Source organism: Dromiciops gliroides, chromosome 5 (genome assembly GCF_019393635.1).
Source record: "Dromiciops gliroides isolate mDroGli1 chromosome 5, mDroGli1.pri, whole genome shotgun sequence".
Taxonomy (NCBI): domain Eukaryota; kingdom Metazoa; phylum Chordata; class Mammalia; order Microbiotheria; family Microbiotheriidae; genus Dromiciops; species Dromiciops gliroides.
The window spans coordinates 124772324-124798467 of record NC_057865.1 but is presented as its reverse complement, the minus strand read 5'-3'; the positions used below and the strand labels follow the sequence as shown (position 1 = coordinate 124798467).

General features: G+C 38.7%; 1 protein-coding gene across 13 annotated transcripts in view; it reads right to left on the bottom strand.

Annotated features, from left to right (window-relative positions):
• CADPS2 (calcium dependent secretion activator 2) overlaps nucleotides 1–24986 on the bottom strand; it is a 746428-nt gene extending 721442 nt beyond the window's left edge. For 3 of the 13 annotated variants that reach the window (XM_043965477.1, XM_043965478.1, XM_043965483.1), the window contains exon 1: nucleotides 23999–24978. In XM_043965477.1, the coding sequence (XP_043821412.1) occupies nucleotides 23999–24340 (342 nt within the window). In that variant the 5' untranslated portion in view covers nucleotides 24341–24978. Of the gene's footprint in view, nucleotides 1–23998 lie in introns of all 13 variants that reach the window. The other 10 variants (XM_043965473.1, XM_043965479.1, XM_043965481.1 and 7 more) reach the window with 6 other exon arrangements.
• Between the last annotated feature and the right edge of the window lie 1158 nt (nucleotides 24987–26144).

Genomic DNA, 26144 nt, shown 5'->3' with positions numbered 1-26144 from the left:
GCCATTTGCTTCTACCCAAAAGAAGTTGAGTATGCCTTCTCTAGTCTTCCTTATGGTAACTTGAGTTCTCTGCATACTGCTACAGTTTGGGGGACAGACACCTGAAAGAGGCACTACTTCTGGAGGGCATTAAAATCTACCCCTATATTAGCAATATAATACCAACTGGATCAGAAGGGGCCATGACAGTTAACATGAGAGACATAATGGATGCTGCATCTAACATGAGAGACAAAGAGAAGAACAACCCTAAGTAGATCTGGAATCCAGCCCTATCAGTTAAGTGTTCAGCATTATGCTGCATGAGGAAAACTCAGCTGATTCTGAATATAGTGCATGATAAGCTACTGCTATGGAGATTGTCATAGTCTTAAAAGGAAGTTCAAAGGCTTATTGGATTCTCTAGGCTTTAGAAAATGCAGAATCCCATAAGTCTCCTACCTGGATATTTTGATAGGGGAAAGAGGAATGGAACAAGCATTTTTAAGTGCCTACCATTTTAACGATTGGAATGACGCCACCTGCTGGAGACTTACTGTAGAAGAGTTCCGCCCATGAAGTGAAGGTCTTTGAGGGCAAGACCAGGAGTCTTTTCTTTGGCATCAGGAAGTGACGTCTGCTTGTGGGAGGAAGAAGGGAGGAACCTGGCACTCTGACTGGGGCTCTTTCCTTTGGACTCCCGTGGAGAGCGGAGCTAGAAATGTGCTCTCCCTTTAATAGATAGATGAATGTAGGCCTTTCAATCTCTCTTTACCAAATTCTTATTCTCCTTAATAAATACTTCAAAGTCTAACTCTTGCTAAAGCTTATAATTTATTGGTGACCACTCATTAGATATTTTGGACAGTTTAGCTAGAATTTTAGCCTTAACACCATGTATCAGGCACTCTGCTAAGTGCTTTACAAATATTATCCCAATTTTGCAGTTGAGGAATTTGAAGCAGTAAGGGGTCAAGTGGCATGCCCAGGGTTACATATCTAGTGTCTGAAGTCCTGTCTGAACTCTAGTCTCCCTGACTCCAGGACAAAAATGTTATCCATTAGACCACGTAGCTGCCTCACAGCTGATCCCCATTTACCAGATAACTAATAAGTTATTCTCTTTCAACTGGGGCCTGGAACAAGCTGTATCTTTGGAATACCTAAAGTGGAATATCCAAGATCCTCTCTCCCTGGACACTTATAATCTTGTGAGGTCTATGCCCTTTGAAGTCATTGTCCCTTGAGGAAAAGGCTCAGTGGAAGATTTGGCAGGCACCAGGGAGTGGGCAGATTAAATGATTATTAGGCTTCTAGAACCATAAATTCCCTGAAGTGGCCATTCATTATATCACTTTTATCACACAACTACTGACTATTGTTGGATCCTAGCTGCCACTTAATAGATAACATGGGGATATACTATTACCCTTTCTTCTGAGTTACTCAATATGAGTACTGGATGGTGGATAGAGCACCGGCCCTGGAGTAAGGAGGACCTGAGTTCAATTCCGTCCTCAGACATTTGATGCTTACAAGCTGTGTGACCTTGGGCAAGTCACTTAACCACAACTGCCTTGAAAAAATAAAAAGCAATCGAGAGAGGTAGAAGAAAAAATGGGAAGAGAGCTCAAAAAGGATTTTCAAAGTCAATTGAGAGAGATAGAAGACAAAATGGGGAGAGAAATGAAAGCAAGACAAGAATATTATGAAAAAAAGAATCAGCAGCTTGGAAAAAGAAGCACAGAGATTGACTGAAGAAAAAATTCCTTAAAAAATTCACCCAGGGGGCAGCTAGGTGGTGCAGTGAATAAATAGAGCACCGGCCCTGGATTCAGGAGTACCTCTGAGTTCAGATCCGGCCTCAGACCCTTAACACTTACTAGCTGTGTGACCCTGGGCAAGTCACTTAACGCCCATTGCCTCACTAAAAAAAAAAAAAAAAAAAAAGAATTATACCCTCTTGCACACAAAAGCAGTTAGAATAAGATGGTAGTTTATTAACCCCAATTGCCTCACAAAACAAAACAACAAAAAAATTCATCTGGCCAGATGGAAAAAAAAAGGTGCATAATCTCACTGAACAAAACAATGCCTTAAAAATTAAAATTGGACAGTTGGAAGATAATGGCTCCATGAGACACCAATAGTCAGTCAAACAGAATTAAAAAAATGAAAAAATAGAAGAAAATGTGAAGTATCTCATTGGAAAGACAACTGACCTAGAAAACAGATCTAGGAGAGATAATTTGAGAATTATTGGACTCCCTGAAAGTCAAGATCAGAAAAAGAATCTAGACACCATATTCCAGGAAATTATTAAGGAGAACTGCCCTGATATTATAGAAGCAGAGGATAAAATTGTCATAGGAAGAATCCACTGATCACCTCCTGAAAGAGACACCAAAAGGAAAACTCCAAGGAATATTGTAGCCAAATTCCATAATTACCAGGTGAAGAAGAAAATATTCCAAGCATCTAGAAAGAAGCAATTTAAATATCATGGAGCCATAGTCAGGATTGCTCATGACCTGGCAGGTTCAGCATTGATGGATTGGAAGACTTGGAATATGATATTCCGGAAGGCAAAGGAGCTTGGATTGCAGCCAAGAATCTATTACTCAGCAAAAATGATCATTCTCTTTCAGGGAAAAATATGGACATTCAATGAAATTGAGGACTTTCAAGGTTTCCTATTTAAAAAGACTAGAACTAAATAGAAAATTCAATCTTAACATACAAGACTCAAGAGAAGTTTAAAAAGGTAAACAGGAGGAAAAAAGTTATTCAATAAGGTTAAATTGTTTACATCCCTACATGGGAAGATAATACTTATAACTCTTGAGAACTGTATATGTATTTGGGCAGACAGAAGGATTATACACAGAGGGTGTAAATATAAATTGTCTTTGATATGATGATATAAAGAAAATTAAGGGGTTAAAAAGGGAGTTTATGGGGAGAAGAGGAAAGGAGAAGTGGAATGGGGTGAATTACATCATATGAAGTGGTGAAAAACCTATTACAATGGAGGGAAAGAAGGGAGGAGTGAACATTGTTTCAACCCTACTCTCATTATATTGGATTCAAAGAGGGAATAACATACATTCATTTGGATAAAGAAACTTAGCTTATTCTTTAGGGAAATAAAAGGGAAAGGAGAAGGGGGGACTGATAGAAGGGAGGGCAGATTAGGGGAGGCAGGAGTAAGAAATAAAATGTCTGTGAGTAGGAATAGGGTGAAAGAAGGGGGAAAAAGTACAAAGGGAGTAAATAGAATGGAGGGGAACAGACAGTAATAATAACTGTGGATATGAATGGAATGAACTCTGCCATAAAACACAATCAAATTGGGGGCTTCTGGGGCGGAGCCAAGATGGCAGAGGAAAGGCAGTGAGCTCCCAAACTCATGACATGATTGCTCCAAAAAACATCCAAATAAGGTCATAGGAGAATGCCTGGAGCAGCAAAACTCACAGAAGAATGTGCTGAAATCATCTTCTAACCAAGAACGGCTTGGAAGGTCAGAAGGAAGGAGCTGCTGTGCTGATACAGGAGTCGGGCCCAACCCCACAGTCATCCTGACACAGATCCAGTCTCAGGAAGTCCTCACCAGAGAAGGAGACCCCCAGAGCCTCTGAATCAGCTGAAGCACCAGTGTCGTCTGGAACTAAGCTCACAGTCTGGTGAGTGGGCTGAGCCCTGGGCAGGGGAAAGACTATGCTGGTGCTAAGGCAAAACTTGGATTTTACACCCCCTACTGAGAATCAGGTGGTAGGCTCAAGTAACAGTGGCCCAGGTGGGGGAGGGGCACAGGCTTGTCAGAGCTAACAACCACAACACACAAAGCTGGTTGATTGGCAAGTTGGTCTGGGGTCATCTAGAACCAAGAAACAGGTCAGGTGAAGGAAGAACCTGATTCTCCTTAAATCATACCACCTGGAACTTCTTAAGCCTGGGATACTGCAGCCTGGAAACAGTGCCCCACTTTATTTAAGGAGCTAAAAGTCTAGTAAAAGAAAGGCAAGATGAGCCGACAGAGAAAGGTGAGGACCATAGAAAGTTTCTTCAGTAACAAGGAAGACCAAGGGGAACCCTCAGAAGAAGATGTCAACATCAGGGCCCCTATATCTAAAGCTTCCAAGAAAAATACGAATTGGTCTCAGGCCATAGAGGTGCTCAAAAAGGACTTTGAAGATAAAATTAGAGAGATAGAGGAAAAAATGGAAAGAGAATTGAGGGTGATGCAGGAAAAACATGAGAAAAAAAGTCAACAGCTTGAAAAGTCAAATGGAAAAGGAGGTACAAAAGTTCTCTGATGAAAATAATTGCCTAAGAATGAGGATTGAACAAATGGAAGCCAGTGACTTTAGGAGAAACCAAGGCACAATAAAGCAAATCCAAATGAATAAAAAAATAGAGGGCAATGTGAAATATCTTCTGGGAAAAACTGCCGACCTGGAAAATAGGTCCAGGAGAGATAATTTGAAAATTATTGGTTTACCTGAAAATCATGATCAAGGAAACAGCTTAGACACCATCTTCCAAGATATTCTCAGAGAAAATTGCCCTGAAATTCTAGAAGAAGAAGCTAAAATAGAAATTGAAAGAATCCACCAATCACCTCCAGAAAGAGATCCCAAAAGGAAAACTCCTAGGAATATTATAGCCGAATTCCAGAGCTCTCAGGTCAAGGAGAAGATGTTGCAAGCGGCCAAAAAGAAAGAATTCAAGTACTGTGGAGCCCCAGTCAGGATAGCACAAGATCTAGCAGCTTCTACATTAAAGGCCCGGAGGGCATGGAATATGATATTCCAAAGGGCAAAGGAAATGGGATTACAACCAAGAATCACCTACCCACCAAAACTCACAATCTTTCAGCAGAAAAAAAAATGGGACTTTAATGAAAAAGAGGACTTTCAGATATTTGTGATGAAAAGACCTGAACTGAATGGCAAATTTGATTTTCAAATACAAGACCCTAGAGAACCATAAAAAAAAATTGGAACTGGGGGACATACCTGGGGTTGTACAGTGGGCGACTGTCTTGTGTTTGAGGCCAGGTTTTGGCTGGGATCCTCCTGGGTCCAGGGGTGATGATTTGTCCACTGTGTCACTTAGCTAGATGATAACATCTTTAGGGTTAAATTGAGGGGTGAAGGGAATTCATTGGGGGAGGGGGAAGGGCAGAAGTGAAATCCTACATGAAAGTAACAGGAAAAGGCTTATGGAGTGGGGGAAGAGATGGGAGAGGAGCAGGGCAGTAAATGAATTTTACACTCATCAGAAAAGGCTCATAGATCTTAAATTCATCAGAGCTTCCACAAGGAGGGTCTAACAGACACACCCAACTGGGTGGAGTAATCTATTTAATCTGGGCAGTAAATGAGCCTAACACTCATCAGAATTGGCTCAAAGACTTCAATCTCATTAGAATTGGCTCAAGGAGGGACTAATGTACACACTCAATTGGGTGGAGTAATCTCTATAACCCTGCAGGAAAATAGGAGGGGAAGGGAATAAAGAGAGAGGGGCAAAAGAATGAAGGGCAGAGAGGGGGAGGGGACAGACAGAAGCAAATCCCTTTTGAAGAGGGATAGGATGAAAGAAGATGGATAATAGAATTAATATCATGGGAAAGGGAATAGGATGGAAGGGAAACAGTTAACAATAGTAATCATGAAAGAGAGAAAAGGGGGAAAAATTGTACAAAAAATATTTATAGCAACTCTTGGTGGAGGCTAAGAATTGAGAATCAAGGGAATGTCCATCAATTGAGGAATGATGGAAAAAGCTGTGTTATATGACTGTAGTGGAATGGACTTGTGCTACAGGAAATGACAAACAGGATGATCGCCTGAAAAACCTTGAAAGACTAATGAACATCCATGTATATAGTGAAGTGAGCAGAGCTGAAAGGACACTGTGTGTAGTGACAGCAGTATTGTTCAAGGAGTAACTGTGAATGACTTAACTACTCTCAGCAGTGCAATGATCCAAGACAATCCCAAGGAACTAATGAGTAAGCTTACTATGCACCCCTATAGAAAGAACTGATAAAAAGAACACTTGTGGATTGTGTATATATAACCTGGTTGTGATCTGTGGAGGGGGGAGGAAAGGGAGGGAGGGAGAAAAATTTAGAACTCTAAATCTTATGAAAATGAATGTTGAAAACTACCCTTACATGTAAATGGAAAATAAAATAAATGTTTGTTGGAAAAAAAACCACCCACGAGCAAATTGCAGAGTGGATTAAAAACCAGAATCCTACAATATGATGTTTACAAGAAACACATTCGAAGCAGAGAGATACACACAGAGTAAATGTAAAAGGCTGGAGCAGAATATATTATGCTTCAGCTAAAGTAAAAAAAGCAGGGGTAGGGGCAGCTAGGTGGCACAGTGGATAGAGCACTGGCCCTGGAGTCAGGAGTACCTGAGTTCAAATCCTGCCTCAGACACTTAACACTTACTAGCTGTATGACCCTGGGCAAGTCACTTAACCCTAATTGCCTCACACACACAAAAAAAAGCAGGGGTAGCAATCCTTATCTCAGACAAAGCAAAGTCAAAATTAGATATAATTAAAACATATATGGAATGAAACTATATCTTGCTAAAAGGTACTATAGATAATGAAGTAATATCAATATTAAATGCATATGCGCCAAGTCTTGTAGCGTCCAAATTCTTAGAGAAGTTAAATGAGTTACAAGAGAAAATAGACAGTAATACTATACTAGTAGGGAATCTGAATCTTCCCCTCTCAGAATTAGAAATATCTACTCACAAAATAAATAAGAAATAAGTAAAAGAGGTGAATAAAATACTAGAAAAGTGAGACATGATAGATGTCTGGAGAAAACTGAATGAGGATAGAAAGGAATATACCTTTTCTCAGCAGTACATGGCACATTTTCAAAAATTGACCATGTACTAGGGCACAAAAACATCATAGTCAAATGTAGAAAGGCAGAAATAGTAAATGCATCCTTCTCAGATCATGATGCAATAAAAATGACATGTAAGAAAGAGCCATGAATAGGTAGACTGAAAATTAATTGGAAACTAAATAATTCCACTCTAAAGAATGAATGGGTCAAACAACAAATCATAGAAACAATTAATAACTTTATCCAAGAGAATGACAATAATGAGACAACATACCAAAATCTATGGGATGCAGCCAAAGCAGTGCTTAGGGGAAATTTTATAGCTCTAACTGCTTACATGAATAAAAAAGAGAAAGCAGAGATCAATGAATTGGGCATGCAACTTAAAATGTTAGAAAAAGAACAAATTAGAAGTCCCCAATTAGACACTAAACTAGAAATCCTGAAAATTAAAGGAGAAATTAATAAAATTGAAAGCAAGAAAACTATAGAATGAATCAATAAAACTAAGAGCTGGTTTTATGAAAAAAATAATAAAATAGATAAACCATTGGTTAATTTGATTAAAAAAAAAAGAAAGAAGAAAAACCAAATTTCCCAGTACCAAAAATGAAAGGGGTGATTTACCACCAATGAAGTGTAAATTAAAGCAATAATTAGGAACTATTTTGCACAACTGTATGCCAACAAATTTGACAATCTAAATGAAATGGATAAATATTTACAAAAATACAAGCTGCCCAGTTAATTGAAGAGGAAATAAAATCCTTAAATAAGTCATATCAGAAAAAGAAATGGAACAAGCCATAAATGAACCCCCCTAAGAAAAAATCCCCAGGGCCAGATGGGTTTGCAAGTGAATTTTACCAAACATTTAAAGAACAATTAATTCCAATATTATACAAATTATTTGGAAAAATAGGTGAAGGAGGAGTTCTACCAAATTTGTTTTATGATACAAATATGGTGGTGATACCAAAACCAGGCAGATCAAAAACAGAGAAAGGAAATTATAGACCAATTTCCCTAATGAATATTGATGCTAAAATCTTAAATAAGATACTAGCAAGGAGATTACAGCAAGTGATCACCAGGATAATACATTATGACAAGGTGGGATTTCTACCAGGAATGCAGGGCTGGTTCAACATTAGGAAAATTATTAACATAGTCAGCCACATCAATAAGAAAACTAACCAAAATCATATGATTATCTCAATAGATGCAGAGAAAGCTTTTGACAAAACACAGCACCCATTCCTAATAAAAGCACTAGAGAGCTTAGGAATAGGTGGATCTTTCCTTAAAATAATAAGCAGTATCTACCTAAAACCATCAGCAAGCATTATATGTAATGGAGATAAGTTGGAGGCCTTCCCAATAAGATCAGGGGTGAAACAAGGATGTACATTATCACCTCTATTATTTACTATTGTACTAGAAATGTTAGCTTTGGCAATCAGAGAAGAAAAAGGAATTAAAGGAATTAGAATAGGCAAGGAGGAAACAAAATTATCACTCTTTGCAGATGAAATGATGGTATATGTAGAGAATCCTAGAGAATCAACTCAAAAATTACTTGAAATAATTAACAACTTTAGCAAAGTAGCAGGATATAAAATAAATCCACATAAATCATCAGCATTTCTATACATGACCAACAAAGTCCAGCAACAAGAGATAGAAAGAGAAATTCCATTTAAAGTAATGGTAGATAATATAAAATACTTGAGAGTCTACTTTCCAAGACAAACCCAGGAACCCTATGAACACAATTACAAAACACTTTTCACACAAATCAAATCAGATCTAAATAATTGGAAAGATATCAATTGCTCATGGATCGCAGAGCTAATACAGTAAAAATGACAATTCTACCTAAATTAATTTACTTATATTCAGTGCCATACCAATCAGACTACCTCAAAATTATTTATAGAGCTAGAAAAAATAATAACAAAATTCATCTGGAAAAACAAAAAGTCAAGAATATCCAGGGAAATAATGGGAAAAAATGCACAGGAAGGTGGGTTACCTCTACCAAATCTGAAGCTCTACTATAAAGTGGCAGTCATCAAAATTATCTGGCACTCACTAAGAAATAGAGTGGAGGATCAATGGAATAGGGCTAGGCACAGGAGACACAGTAGTAAATGACTTTTGTAATGTACTGTTTGATAAACCCAAAGACTCCAGCTTCTGGGATAGGAATTCAGTATTTGACAAAAACTGCTGGGAAAACTGCAAGATAGTATGGCAGAAAATGGGCATAGACCAACATCTTACACCTTATACTAAAATAAGGTCAAAATGGGTCCATGATTTAGACATAAGAGGTGATACCAAACATAAATTAGGAGAGGAAGGAATAGTCTACCTTTTAGATCTTTGGCAAGGAGAACAGTTTATGACCAAACAAGAGATAGAGAATATAATGAAATTCAAAATGGATGATTTTGACTGCATTAAATTAAAAAGTTTTTGTACAAACAGAAGTAACGCTTCCAAAATTAGAAGGGATGTAGAAAGCTAGGAAACAATTTTTAGGGCCAGTACTTCTGATAAAGGCCTCATTTCTAAAATATATATACGGAACTAAATAAAATTTATAAGAATCCAAGTCATTCCCCAACTGAGAAATGGTCAGAGTATATGAACAGGAAGTTTTCAATGAAGAAATCAAAGCTATCTACTGCCATATGAAAAAATGCTCTCACTACTGATCAGAAAAATGCAAATTAAAACAACTGTGAGGTACCACCTGACACCTATCAGATTGGCTAATATGACAAAAAAAAAGAAAAATAATAAATATTGGAGAAGCTGTGGAAAAATCGAAACACAAATGCATTGTTGGTGGAGCTGTGAATTGTTCCAACCATTCTGGAGAGCAATTTGGAATTATTCCCAAAGGGCTATAAATCTGTACATACCCTTTGACCCAGCAATACCACTTTTGGGTCTTTTTCCCAAAGAGATCATAAAAAAGGGAAAAGGACCCACATGTACACAAATATTTATAGCTGCTCTTTTTGTGGTGGCAAGGAATTGGAAACTGAGGGGTTGCCCATCAATTGGGGAATGGCTGAACAAGTTGTGGTATATGAATGTCATGGAATTCTATTGTTCTGTAAGAAACAATGAGCAAGGGGAGTTCAGAGAAATCTGGAAGGACTTGCATGAACTGATGATGAGTGAGATGAGCAGAACCAGAATAACATTGTACACAGTATCATCAACATTATGTGTTGATCAACTGTGATAGACTAGATTCTTCTCACCAATACAATGGTACAATAAAGTTCCAAAGGACTCCTGATGGAAAAGGATATCCAAATCCAGAAAAAAAGAACTGTGGATTATGGATGCTGATTGAATCATACTATTTCTTTTGTTTTTGGTGCTGTTGTTTTTCTTTTTTGAGGTTTTTCCTTTTTGCTCTGATTCTTCTTGTATAACATGACTAATGCAGAAGTATGTTTGATGTTAATATATATATGTATATGTATATATGTATATGTATGTGTATATATATATATATATATATATATATATATATATATATATATATATAACCTATATCATATTACCTGCTCTATGGGGCGGGGGGAGGGAGGGAAGGGAGGTAGAAAAATTTGAAATTGGAAATGTTATCAAAACAAATGTTGAAAACTATTTCTACATGTAACTGGAAAATAATAAAATACTTTTATTAAAAAAAAAACTTCTAGGTGATGCCCATAGTTCTATTTAAGAACAAAAAATTAACTATCGAAGACTTTCCACTTTGGAGTTAAGGACAATGGAAAGATTTTGCTAATATTTCCCACCACATACTATTGTTTACAGGGCATATAAGTGTCCATCAGATATATAACAGGCCTTTTGCTGAACAGAATAATCAGATTGGTACCCTTAGAAGTACAACAGAGATTAGAGACTGGCTCCATCATCAATCTAGACAGAGGCCATAATGCTATGCTGTGGTCAGTAGGGGTCTGTATGATCCCCTTAACAAAGAACAATGTAGTCAGTTCTGCTTATGAGTGATTTTTGTGCTACACAGAGCATTCATCTTTGTGATTTTTTTTAATCTACAGGCCTAGAGATATATTAAAAGTCATATATATGGAGTCAAGGACTGTAAGTTTTAGAAGAATTTCCATTGCCCTTCAGGAATACCTTTTTGACCTATCATTGACAACTGCTGGTCTTTCAGGGTAAAGAAAAAGGCAAAACAAAGAGACAGAAGAGAGTAGTGTTTTTATTGAATTTTACCAGGAATTGTATTCCTTTTGTTCTTATTGACAGTAAAGTTGCTTTTAACACATTTTTATGGTGCAGGAGGATTTCAAATTCTAATCCAATTCCTGAATCATTGATTAGAGAAGATAGCAGAAAATGGTGGGTACCATCTTTTGGAGAAGACAGAAAGAAATTGGATCAAGGTTATATGTAGACAGCTTGACCTTGGGGAAGAAGAAATGCCATCTCTTAATCAAAGAACAGAAGAAAATAGGAAATAGTCAAGAGACTGTGAGATGAAGAGAAAGGGAGAAACATAGAGCCTGCAGAGAATTATCTAGGTAAACTTTTTGATGAGGTCTTAGCTAAGAGTGTGAGAAGAGATTCCAGGAGAGGATTAAGAGAATAGATTTGGAATAGCTATTATTATAAGTGGGATGGAAAAAAAGATTAGGGGTGGGGCAGCTAGGTGGCACAGTGGATAAAGCACTGGCCCTGGATTCAGGAGGACTTGAGTTCAAATTTGGCCTCAAACACTTGACACTTACTAGCTGTATGACCCTGGGCAAGTCACTTAGCCTTCATTGCCCTGCAAAAAAACAAACAAACAAAATTGATTAGAGAGGAATAAAAGTTTACAATATAATATACTGAGAGAGAGAGAGAGAGAGAGAAACAAGAAGTATACAAGTAATTGTGATATAAGCAAGAAGTGCACAAAGGGGAAACAGGGAAGGGAAAGGAAGGGAAAGGGAATCAGGAGAGACCTAGGCTCAAATTCTATCTCTGATACCCCTAGCTGTGTGACCATGGGTACAATATATAATATCTCTGGTCTCAGCTTCCTCATCAATAAAGTAGTGATAATACCTGAATTAATGTACATAACCCACAAGGTTACTGTAAGAATAACATGCAATAATGTATTTAAGTTAATTTTCAAATTGTAAAGCATTAACAATAATAATTAGTGATATTTAAATGAAAGAGAAAAAAATTCAGGAAAGTAATATTAGAAATTTTAGGGGAAAATCATCATCAAAAGATTAAGAGAAGCTTTATGAAAGAAGCATCATCTTATCTGTGCTTTGAAATAAAACAATGACAACAGCATACATACAGATAAGGAGAAATGGACAACAAATGCATTCCAAATATGGTGACAGTTTGAACAAAGCATTGGTGACAAGAGAAAGCTGAAGAAAATAAGAGGACAGAAAATAGTCAAGTTTGGCTGAAACACAGAGTTTGGGAAGGGGAACTGGATGAGGTAAGACTGCACAAGTAGGCTGTGAAAAGCCTGTGGAGGCTCAGTAGTTAAATTTTATTTTCTAATCAATTGGGTAATCTTTAAAGGTTAGAGAAATTACATGATCAGAGAGATTCATTTAGAAAATTACCAGGACAAGAACAGCAATGTCAAATATGGATTGGCAAAGGGATAGACTGGAATGAAGTTCTATTAGGAGGAAAAAGATGAAGGCCTAAACTAGAAAGGTTAGAGTGGGACTGGAGAGGAAAAGCTAAATGCAAGAAGAATTGAAGCAGTAGAAATACTCAGCTATAGTATCACAGATTATAGTTCTTACTTCTGGGGAAGTTGAAGCTGGTGGGTTACTTGAGTTTGGGAGTTTTGAGGTAGAATAGGGCTAAAGATGATCACATGTCCTCATTAAGTCTGGCTCCAAAATGGTGATCCCCTCTTGGGTGGAAACCTATCAGGATGCCCAAGGAAAGGGAAATGAGCCCAGTTTGGAAAAATACAGAGGTTAAAATTTCTGTGCTGATCAATATTGGAATCGGGCCTGTGATTAATTTCCATCCTTCTTGAAATTGGGAAATCTAATCTCAAAAATCAACTCCAACTCCACCGTCACCACAAATGAGGGAGAAACCTCAAAACTTGGCAGTTAACTAGACTTTTAGGGTGAAGGAAACCCTGGTATACAATCATGCTTAAAAGAAAGATGAGGAAGAGCCAGCGAGATAGAGAACTAGTCATAGAACTAGGGAGAGAAACATGATGGCAGAATGTCACACAACCCAAATGAGAAGTAGAATCAAGAAATAGAGAGAGATCAAGGAGAAAAAGAACTGTAAAAATACATTGCATTCAGCAGTCGGGGGACCTTAGAAAAAGCTGTTTTAGTAAAGGCATAAGAAGAGAAGTCAGTTTTGCTGAATGAGTGGGTGCTAAGGAAAATGATGCAGGGAATATAAACTACTCTTTCTAGGAGTGGGCATATTTTTTCAGGATAGGGAAAGACCAAGCATGTGGTAGGGCTAGGAAACATTTGAGAAAGAAAGATTGGAAATGCATAAAAAAGGATGCACGCATTGGCACTCCTCTTTGCCAGAACTACTAGCAGCAGTAGAAGTGTCCCTCTCACTATTTTCTCCTGCAACTCATCAGCTACTGAAGATGTGTGGCCATCTCTGTCTTTGTGAATAACATGATAGCCAAACAAATGCCCCAACCACTTCATCTGTTGACACCTCAGCATAAAGATGCACAGAACATCTTCTTTCTATGACATTGTGTGGATGCTAAAACATTAAAGATTATATTGGCTGTGTTTTAAAAACAAAAACAAAAAACCCTAACACCATAAGTTGGGGTGAAGCCAAGATGGCAGAGTGGTAGGAACCAGTGCAGCAGAGCTCAGTAACACAAGCTCCTCTAAACAATTATAAAAAATTCACCAGACTGAATCCTAATGGGGAAATGAAGAAAATGTCATGGTGAACCCTCTGTCTGGCCTAGGTAGGTATAGGAAGGCAGGGAGGTCTATGGACACTAGATGTTCCCAGGTAGGGATGTCCATGTACAGGGAAAGGATAAAGTTCAGAAGCCAGCAGCAGTAGTTGGCTTAGATCCCAAACTCAAAGCAGGGTCTCACTTATTTATCTCAGCCTGTAGAGGAAAAATGGAGGCAAGAATTTCAGACCAAAGAGGAGCCACCAATTTTGCCACTTTGAACCAACAGAGCTTCCCAGCTAGCTAATAGAGGCAAAGTTCAGCAGTAGCCTACTATTGCTCAGACTCAAACCCTGGTCAAGAACTTGCAGAGCCCAGGGTGGTGGAAGGGGAAACGATCAAAATTTGCCCTGAATCAAACTACTTTGGAAGCACCAAAAGCTTGCAGGTCCCCAAACTGTCTCTGAGATCCTGGAATAACATAATATTTAATACCTCCAACAAAGAAGCAACAGGACCAGCCTAGAACTTCCTTCCAAAATTACTCAGAGCATAACATAAATTCTGAAGTCAGGAAGTAGCTTGGGAGAACGGGCAAACAAAAAATAAGAATCCTACCACAATGACCTATTATGATGGCTGGGATGATCAAGACACAAATGCAGAAGAGAATGATCCAAAAATCTACAAGCAATGCCTCAAAGAAAAACACATCTTGGACACAAAATAGAAATAGAATACTTAGAAGAGATTAAACACAAGTTTTTTAAAAGTTAATTTTTAAAATAAATGTAATAAGAGAGATTTCCAGGAGCCAAGATAGTGGAGTAAGTAGTAAATTGCCATAACTTCCATATTCACTTCCGAACAACCATAAGATAAGCACCCTAAAACAAATTCTGGAACAGCAGAACCAGTAAAAAAGACAGGGTGAAACAATCTTCTAGTCCAAGAAATTTGTAAGATTAACAAGAAAGCGCTGTCTCACTCTGGTAAAGGGGGAACACGGTCCAGGACAGAAAATGCCCCAACAAGCCAGCAGCAAGTCCCACGTCAGCAAACCAGCAGCAGATCCTGAGTCCCAGTAAATTGGAACAGGCGAATATTAACACCAGATCACCATGTGCCTCAGCATAGCCCTGGGGCAGGGCAGCCACCTGGCCAGACTTTAATGTGATTCATTATAGCCCAGGGAAAACACAGAAATACCCAACCAGTCTCAGCATACATCAAACAACATTACCAGGACCCTGGCTCAGCACCAAGTAAGTTGCCAGACCCCTATAGCATCTAGAAGCACCTGCCACCCCCCAACTCTATCCCCTCTGTACAGGACCAGAAAAGAGGGTCTCCTGTGGGCCTCAGGGCAACATCAGTGCAGCACCAGGTATACAGCCAGGGGCTGCAGCCCCTGGCACAAGAAGGATGAGACAGTGCCCCTTCCACCTTGGGAGCAGAGTTCAAATTTTAAAGAAAGGAAAATGGCCAAAAAATAGAAACAAAAAGACTCTGATCATCAAAAGTTATTGTGGAGACAGGGAAGATCAAGACACAAACTCAGAAGAGGACAACAATGTCAAAGAACCTATGTGTTAACCACCCCCCCAAAAAAAAAATGGGAAGTGGTCTCAAGCCCAGAAAGAACTCATGGAAGAGCTCAAAAAGGAGCTTAAAATCATAAAAGAGAGACAGAAGAAAAACTGGGAAAAGAAATGAGAGTGATGCAAGAGAATTATGAAAAAAAGAGTCAATAGCCTGGAAAAAGAAAACTGCTTAAAAAGTAGAAATGGCCAAATAAAAAAAGGAGATGCAAAAATCCAGTGAAGAAAACTACTCCTTAAAAGTTAGAATTGGGCAAAAGGAAACTAATGACTCTATAAAATACCAACAAGCAATCAAAGAAATTCAAAAGAATGAAAAAATAGAAATTAAAACAACTGACCTGGAAAATAGATCTAGGATAGACAATGTCAGAATCACTGGACTACCTGAAAGCTATAATCCAAAGAAAGAACTGGACAGCACCTTTCAAGTAATTATCAAGGAAAACTGACCAGATATCCTGGAACCAGAGGGCAAAATAGGCATTGAAAGAATCCACTGATCACCTCAGGAAAGAGATCCCAAAATAAAAACTCCAAGAAACATTATAGCCAAATTACAGAACTATCAGATGAAGGAAAAATACTGCAAGTGGCCAGAAAGAAACAATTGAAATATCAGGGAACCACAATCAAGATTACACAGGACTTAGCAGCTGCAAATTTAAAGGATCAGAGAACATAGACCTTGATATTCTAAAAGGCAAAAGAGCTAGGACTATAACCAAAAATCATCTACCCAGAGAAATTAAGCATAATACTTCAAGGGAAAAATGGGCATTCAATAAACTTGAAGGATTTCAAGCTTTCATAAGAAGAGCAGAATTGAACAAAAATTTCTCTCTCTAATATCAAGACCCAAGAGGAGTTTGAAAAGATAAAAAGGTAAAAGAAAACGTAAGAGACTTAATGAAGCTGAACTGTTTACATCCCTACAGGGGAAGAAGATACTGATAATTCTTGACTGTATCCCTAAATAGTACAGTTAGAAGGAATATACATAGATATAGGGTATTGATACAAGGTGAATTTAAGGGAATGACATAAAAATAATTAAGGGAAAGTTGGGAAGGTGGGTGATGGGCATCACTTGAACCTCACTCTCATCAGTGTTGGCTCAAAGAGGGAATAATAGGGGCAGCTAGGTAGCACAGTGGACGAAGCACCAGCACTGGATTCAGGAGGCCCTGAGTTCAAATCCAGCCTCAGACACTTGACATTTACTAGCTGTGTGGCCCTGGGCAAGTCACTTAACCCTCACTGCCCCACAAAAAAAAATCAAATCAAAGAGGGAATAATATACACAATCAGTTGAATATAGAAATATAACTTACCCAACTGAAAAATAGGACAGGAGGAAATTAAGTAAAGAGTGCTGAGGAAGAGACTGACAGAATAGAGGGCAGACCAGGGGAGGCAGTAGACAGAAACAAAACACTGGTGAGGAGGGGAAGTGGGAAAGGAGAGAGAGGAAAATGAGGAATGAAAATAATGGGAGGGAAATACATAGTAATTATAACTATGAATGGGATGAACTCTCCAATAAAACAGAAACAGCAGAGAAGATCAAAAACCAGAATCCTACAATATGTTGTTTATAAGAAACACATTTGAGCTAGAGAGACACACACAGAGAAAAGCTAAGGGGCTAGAGCAAAATCTATTAGGCTTCCGTGAAGTAAAAAAAAAAAAAAGCAGGGTTAGCAATCCTGATCTCAAACAAAGCAAAAGCAAAAATAACCTAATTAAAAGAGATAAGAAAGGAAAGCACATCTTGCTAAATTGTACCATAGACAATGAAGTAATATCAATACTAAACATATTTGCACCAAGTGACATAGCAACCAAATTCTTAAAGAAGTTAAGTGACTTACAGGCTCATGACCAAACAAGAGAAAGAGAGCATTACAAAATATAAAATGGAAAATTTTGATTCTATTAAATTTAAAAGGTTTTGCACAAAGTCAATGCAAACAAGATTAGAAGAAAAGCAACAAGCTGAAATACAATCTTTACAGCAAGTTTCTCTGATAAAGGTTCAATTTCTCAAACATATAGAGAAATGAGTCAAATTTATCAGAATAATTACCAACTAAACAACCAGGATTCCAGAGGTCTAATGAGGAAACATGCTACCCATTTCCTGATAAAGAGGTGAAAGACTCCAAACAAAGAATGAAATTGGGTGACATGGCCAATGTGGAAATCTGTTTTAATTGACTATACATCTTCAAAATGAGTTCGGTTTTTCTTGTGTTCTCAATGTGGGGGAGGAGAGGTAAATTGGGGAAGGTGGATCCTAACTGATTAAAACAAATAAAGTATATTAAATAAAAATAACAACTTTTGAAGAATACATTAAATCAATTTATTGCCAATTTTCAACTTAATTTTAATACCTTTAAACAGAACTTGTCAGAAGCAGTCTGAAAATTTTAGATAATTCATATGTACTTCTGACTTACCCTTACAACATGCTTATTTATTCTCGCAAATAACTTTAGTAGATTAGACAGAATCCATCATCCCTTCCTTACTTCCTCATAAGTTGTTTACTTAACTATTCAATGATTTCACTCTTCATTTTAGACTGAAGCTTGGCTGGATAGAAATAAGACATGGCTCTATAGTTTCCAGATCCATCTGAAACCCTTAGAGAAGGTAACTCATTGACAATAGACAATTCTTTAGCACAGAGGACTTTAAATGACAAGTCAAACATGATAACCTTCCATTCCAAAATTTCACTCGATTTCCTTCAAGGCTCTAGGGAGGGTACCAATCACCTAGGTTTCATGGATATCGAATTGTTACCATCAAACTTAACCTTCTTCTGAAATGGAGAACTAAACCCAATCAGAAAGAGATGAAGTTATTCTATAAAAAATTGTGAAATAATGTAAAAATGGTCTAGTAAAGACTTACTAGCCAGAGCTACTCAGCAGGATACGATCTCCTCAGGCTCCTCATAATTTGGTAGCTTATTTTTTCTAAGGCATCTAATAACCTTTCAAACTGTTTTGTTTACCTGATTTTGAGAACACAAAATTAAGGGGGAGAAGCACATAAAAATAATTCTGTTTCATTCTTATAGACAGATGATCTGTACATGCCAAATTTACAGCTGATTTTACTTTTGATAGAAGGAAGCAAATGCCAAACTCACTTAATTGGTCTGAGTTCTCATTAGCACAACTCATTCCAAGAAATTAAGTGCTGTGGTCTCATGATACCCTGTGGAGGGTTGGATTACTTAAATGAAAAAGTATGAGCAGTTTTCACTGAGATCATGTTTTCAGTCCAGTTTGAGGTTCTATTTTGATTCAGGGATTCCATCTTTCCCCAAAATCTATGATATATTACTAAAAGCAACAAACAATATAGTACATCCATGCTGTATTTGTTCAATAATGTACCAATACCTAACCAGCAGAAAGAATAAATTATCCTAATTACAATAAATAAATCCTAAATCCCTAAGAGGGTAGTCTTTTAGGCTATCAGCAGGGCTGCTAGAAACCTGCAGGCAAGAAAACCATACATATTGTGAAGTTTCAAAATGCCTTACTTGGCTGTGGGGTTTGGTAATAGAATTGGGAAATTCTCACTTCAAATGTATTAGTTCTACACCAATAGATGTTACCATTTCTCAGCTGCCATTTTTTTGTGGATGGTAAGAAGGGAGGATAGTAGTCTCAAGTCAACTTAAATTATATTAGTTTCTATATAAAAAAAGAGATATCAAGCTCACTTTCTAATCGCATGGAATATCCTATGATTGTCTTCTAAGAACTAACGATGTTGCTTCCTTTTTATCATTAATCCCATTTAAGGGCCCAAGAGCTATATAGATCAAGTCTATATGAATGTCAGCTACAGTAATGATAAGAGGCATTTTGCTTCTCCCTTCTCCTTCCCCTGAAAATATTACAAAAAGATTCGTTACCCATATTTTCTCAAGTGAAGATGGACTATTTTCATGAACCTGAAATTCCCTCCTAAAGAATTTCAGTCTTTACCTGAGCTTGGGAAACCTATTGAACTTGAAGGATAGTGTTATGCAATCCGTTCCTTCAGAAGTTCAAAAATTATTTCATTCCTCCAACCTAACCTAGCACATTGAGAACTCATGCATTTATGTTAAAATTTATATCCTAGTCAGAGTACTCCATGATGGCAGGGATGAAGTCTCACTAGAAAGAGCACTGGACCTGGTGTTTAGAAGAAGGGTTCAAATCGTGTTTTTTTCCTACTCTAAGTCAGGTAATCTTCTGGGTCTCAGTTCTTCTCTGTAAACTGAGGGGTTTGAACTAGACGGCCTCTAAGGTTCTTTCCAGCTCTGATTTTATAAATCTCTGAGTCTACTTTCTACTTCACTTTCCCTCAGCACTTAACATAGTTCTTTGTACACAGTACACAAACCTTAATAAAGGTTTGCTGGAAATGAACACCCTCCTCCCCCAAACACATTCATATTCACATTCATGTTCTCTTCTTCTCTCCCTCCTATCCTGCTCTTACTCCCCCAGCTACAAAATGTTATTCTAATACTTAAGTTTCTAAAATATTCAAATGGGAGAACTGTAACAGAGAGGCCAAAAACCACCTACCCTCAATACTTTCTCTTACTTATCTTCCCTCTTTTCCCACTTAATGTAATTTTTTTTCTTAGAAATTTGCTTTTCTCAACCTCAAACTATCTTTGCACTATATTATTTATGTGGCATTTCTTATATCTTTGTGAAGTATTTCAATGAGAATCGTCAAGGGAAAGTGGTGAACATGTCAGAAGAAAAACTAAGGCAAGGCAAAATTTATTGTAGCTACACTGGTAATATATAAGAAAATATTAAAAAGGAACTGAGTTTGCAATTTATTTCTTTAACAATAAATGAACAAGCCCTCTTATGATTCCAGTGCAAAATATGGGAAAGTGGTAATATATCTTCAGAGAAGTTATTTTACAATAGCCCCTTAAATTCAGTGTTATTATTTTATCAAACAATGAACACCTTCAATACAGTGGCCCTTGATCCTATGAAATGCAGGCTTTTGACTAACCAAAATCATTATCATAATAAGTCACAGTACAGAACAACTTTAATGATGATAATTGAGAGCTTATAAATTGGAAGCACTCTTCTAGATGAGTGCTTCTAGAAAATGACACTTATTGGGGGTGGCTAGGTGGCTCAGTGGATAAAGCACAGGCCCTGGATTCAGGAGTACCGGAGTTCAAAATCGGCCTCAAACACTTGACACTTACTAGCTGTGTGACCTTGGGCAAGTCACTTAACCCCCATTGCCCCACAAAAAAAGAAAGAAAGAAAGAAAGAAGGAAAATGACACTTATTGCAGTCCACCTACATCAAGATACACTTGCCAATTTCATGGTAAAATAAAAAAAACTTTAGGAATCCAATCCCCTCATTTTACAGATAAGGAAAATTGAGGTCCAAAGCCATTAACAAAAAGAGTGAGTTAGTCCATGATCAGCCTTTACATTACTTTTTCTTGACATTCACTTATTGTCCTATGCTTTAGAAGAGTAAAGATTTGTTTAGAAACCTGCAAAAATCACTCATTTATAAAGGATTTATGCAGTCCTGGACTTGTTCCCCTATAGTACATTGAATCAAGAGACTGTTTCTTTTCTTTTTGTTTTCTTTTTGCAGGGCAATGAGGGTTAAGTGACTTGCCCAGGGTCACACAGCTATAAGTGTCAAGTGTCTGAAACCAGATTTGAACTCAGGTCATCTGAATCCAAGGCCGATGCTTTATCCACTGCGCCCCTTAGCTGCCCCCTAGACTTAGTTTCTAATCTTAATTTATCTACTAACTAGCTATATAATCTTGGATGAGTCCAAGATACCTCTTTGAGCTTTATATCCTTCCCTTCTACCTTGAAGGATTTATAATAGAAGACCATAAAGCTCTTTCCAATATTTAAAATTATCTTCTACAATTCTACATTTTATATGAGAATATGCAGCCTTGTATGTTTTTAATGGTAAACAATTTAGCCTCCCACAAACTTTCACTAGATATTTGACTATTCTAAGGTAGTACCTTCAAAATACAATGCAGGATGGTAATCTGACATTTATTCCATGAGTCTGTTTGCATTTACACAAAACTTGATCATTTTGAAATGGATCATTTTGGCCTGAATTTGTACATCAAATTATTCTAAATATTGAGACACTTATTACCCAGATGCTAGGGCACATAGATATATACAAGCACATACAAAGACACAAGAAGAAACCAACTTCTTTTGAACTGCATACAAATAACCAACTCTAATCTCCATTTATTATAGATCTTTCTCAAACCCAAGACATATAAAAGTTGATTTGAGAGGTCTGATGATAATGTTTATTTAAAAAAAAACCCTAACATTCAAAGGCATACATTTGCCTATTCAGAGTACTACTTTTCCAATTTTAGCTTAGTCTTTCTGATGTCTGAGTGAGACACCAGTACACCACCAACTGGATCATGGATGCACCTGTATGCCAATACAAACAATTTTTGAGGAAATAGTCTAGTTAAACAGTGGGAGCCAGATATAGCTAGACTACTTGAATAACAAATGATAAATTGTTTTAGTACCTAAATGAGACAAGTATTCAAAGTATCTTAAGTAATTCCATCAATAAGTATATCTCAACTCTTGGAAATATGACTCGACAATGAGCCCTGCAAATAGCTACTAATTTCATTAATATTGCCTGCCATCTTAAAAAAGAAAAACAAACCCTGAATATTAAGTGATGATGAGTCTATAGGCAAGGGGCTATTCATATGCAAAAAAGCTTCCTCTCTAAATTTCAACATACAAGTTAAAAATTATTTACATTTTGATTCAAAATAATTATTGAAGTTAATTTTTTACCTACCTTGTTCATTAGCTGAACTGAATGTTTTCATCTTGAATGGGTTAATAGAGAAAAAAGCCAACATGTATTTTGTATAAAGGAATGGATTTAGTAGTGAAGTAAACTCTCACCAAAATTCATTTGAAACACTTAAAATTGATCCATCTAAAAAAAGTCCATTTCAAGCTAAGTTTTCAAGTTTTCCACATAGATTGAGATATAGAAAATTGAACACTTGGAATATCTAGTTTTCTAGGACTTGAGAACAAAGTCATCAATTTCCAACTTTTTTAAATGAGGGGATTGGACTATGATTTCCATGGTCTTTTCCAGTTTCTGACTTTATGAAACATCATGGAGGTTAAATGTAATAGGGGATGAAATTAATAAGCAGCTGCAGAAGAATAACCTGTGTACTCCTGCTTCTGGACAGGGAATGAACTACAATACTGTAGAGCTAGAATGTATTTCTGACAGATTGACAAAACTGAATCAATTGTGAAAAATCTGATCTATTAAAAAAGGTTTGTTTGTCAAACATTATTTCAAAAGAATTCCGATTAAAGTTTAACTGGAAATTGACATTTTACAATTCACAGAAATAACATACACAGAAGTTTAGTATAAATGGGGGAAAGGGAGAAATAACTTTGATCTGATGCATTACAGAAAATCCCTGGGGACCTCAGTTTTTTAATTCCTAAAATGAGAAGTCTGATCTCAAGGGTCTTTTCCATACCTGACTAGGAAAGATATTCCTAGATATTTAAATTTATATTATTTTGAATAGAGGCAGTTTGAATCATCATTTGCAACTTAAAGATAACATTAGAACTCCAAATAGACTTTATTTCAAAATGAGGGCTGATGGCTGACCTCACTTGAAACAAACCACTCACTCACCTCCCTACAATATTTGTTATAACGTAAATACTGATCACTTGAAATGGTTATCAATAAATGAGATGGTTCTCTCTCCCAATCCTCATTGCTTATAACTTTTTAATTTTAACCTTAGGTCTATCTCTAGTCTACTTTTGTAGGAGGATCCTGGCTCTATATATTCAGAGGTCGACATCACCCTCCAGTGTTTGGATGAGACTCCCGACGCTGGTTACAGAACATTAGTGGAAACTTGTCATTTTGACTTTGCTTCTGCTCACCCAGGAGAATTTCTACCCTTCCTCTCCCATTACACACCTGCTTAGGCTATATCTTTTAGGGAAAAAAAAAACACAACTGACTGCCCTTAAGGTCGAAACCTCTGCCTGGCTAGGACCCCAGAGGACCCAGCAGTTAGGATCAAAGCTGGAGTTGAGTTTCTGAGAGTTTGAGTCTGACTGACTCCGCCGTAGCTCACCCGGCCAGGCTGCAAACACAACAACATGATGTGATCCAGTCTCTGCGTTTTGTGAATGGCCAGCTCTGACAGCCTCTGCGGGCTATAAGGGATCAATTGCTGCTTCCCCTTCTACCAGACTAGTAGAGAGGATCACTTTTCTGGAAAGACATTGGTATTTTAAAGGAGAATCCAAACAAAGCCCCCTTATGTTTAATACGTGTTATAAAGCACCCTTAACCAACGGGCAGGCACGCACACTTACACACGCGCATAAACACACGCCCAAGACCTCTTTCAGGAGTAAACACTGGAGAGGGGGAAAGGCAAGGCACACAGCGCCTGTTGCTGCAACTCACCTTCTGCTGCCTCCTGGCCATGTCGGTGGGCTGCTTGGCGTTGAACGGGTACGCGATGCACCTCACTACAAAGACATAGAGCTGCAGGCGGATGCGCTTCTCGTTTTCCTCCTGTTGCTGTCGCTCCAGCTCCTCTCGCCCTTCGCTCAGCACCGAGGGGCTCGGGCTGACTGGTCTGGCGGCGCTGCTGCTACCCGGGCGCCCCGGAGGGTCCCGCCGCCCTTCCCGGAGAGGAGCCGCGGGCAGGGATCGCTGGGAGCCACTGGCCGCCACCAACACATCGCGTCTCTCCTCTTCCACCCCTTCGTCCGACTCCTCTTCGCTGGAAGACGGGTCCAGCATGATGTCCGAGTGCTGTCCTCAGCCCGCAAGCGCCTGAGCCCTCTGGTCCTGGAAGGGAAAGCTGCGCTGCAGGAGAACGAAAGGGAAACCGGCCACAGCTTTCCGGACACGTCGAGTTTAGGCACCAGACTGTTTCCTACCACCAGGGCGAAAGGGGCGGGCAGGAGTTGGGGCGGGGGGGAAGAGGGAGGGAATTGGGGAGGAAAAAATAGGGAGCCACCAGAGCGAGAGGGAATGACAAGGCGGGGTTTGCGAAGGGGAAAGTCGAGCCTGGTTGCCTTGGGAATTGCTCCTGCAGAGGTCCTTAGCCCCCCAACCTAGTTGATAAGCTGCCCAGGAAGCCAGTCCTGGTCGCAGGTGGGGAACCTGTAGAGCCTACAACAAGCAACACGTGGAATGAAATGTTAAGAAGCGGGGAGCTGGAGGGGGAGGAGAAGGGTCCGGGGAGGAAGGAATGCGCGCGCGCCGCATTCCCAAGTGCGCGCCGTTTGTAACCTTGATTAACTGGCTAGTTTAGGGAAAATCACTGAGCTAAGACCTGGAGCTATGCTTGCGGCTCAAGGTGGAGGACGCTCTGGGCCTGCCAAGTCCTCACTGTTCTCCCAGTTTCCCTAGAGTCCCAGATGCAGTGCTGGCCGATGTGCAGGTACTGAGCTAGAGAGGCAGCTACGGCCGGACGCTCCCCACCCCCACCCCTGCAGGTGTCCGGTTGTGGCAGCCCCTGTGGGGCCTCTCACCGGCACCTGCTCCAGCTGGGTGCCCTCCCCCCTCCCCCCGCTCCGGCGGAAGTCTGCACTGACCTGGTATTCCAGTTTGTCTTTGGACGCCAATAGAGCAGGCGCTTTTCCGTTGCGTATTGACATTTTAGACTTTTTAAAAGTCCCTCTCCTGTTAAAAACTTATCCTGAGGCCCAGGCCACTCTATCCACCGTACAAGCAGCGTCTGAAAGATACCTCCCCCACCCCCCTTTTTTTAAGCTTATTTTCTACCTCGGAAAGACTGCCGAGATGCGTTTTTAATTTGCAGAATGGAACTCAAATTTAGCTCGGACATGTCTGGATTACTTGTGAGGTTGAAGCAAGAGTATTAGAAACAAGGCGTAGTGTGCTGAACAAAGCCTTAGATCTCAAGCCAGAAGATAGGATGCCACCTCTGCTACTTACTGTCACTCGGGCACAGTTTGACTTAGGTAAGATGAGAGGTCTTAATGATTTCTGTGGAACTTTCAAACTCTATAAATCCTATGGCTTATTCTATAATGTCATTTGACTTCAGGGCCTCAGTTTCCTCCTCTATAATGGAGGTGGGGTAGGTGCACTAGATAAAAACAAATTAAGAGCTTCACACACACACACACACACACACACACACACACACACACACACACACACACACACACACACACACACACACACACACACCTTTTACAGATGAAGCAAATGAAGCTCAGGAAAGTGATGTGACTTGCCCAGGGTCAGTAAGTGAGGCCAAATTTGAACAGGATCATCCCTACTCCAAGTCCAGTGCTCTATGCGTTCAGTATACAGTGTTTTCTTTTAGATGAGCTCTAAATTGTCTGCTCTTATGATTCCATAGTTGAGTCTAACTGCTATCCTAGGACTGATATTGGTGGTGCTTTTCTCACTGTTTTTCCTCCTGCTTAGTTGGATTGTTTCTAAGCTGCAACAAAAACCTACCCTGCTAAGATTTTAGTTCCCCCATATTCAAATATATAGTTTTAGAGGGTTTTTTTTTTCCTGGTGGTTCTGTTATTCAATTCCTTAGCACCAATGGAAAAGGAAG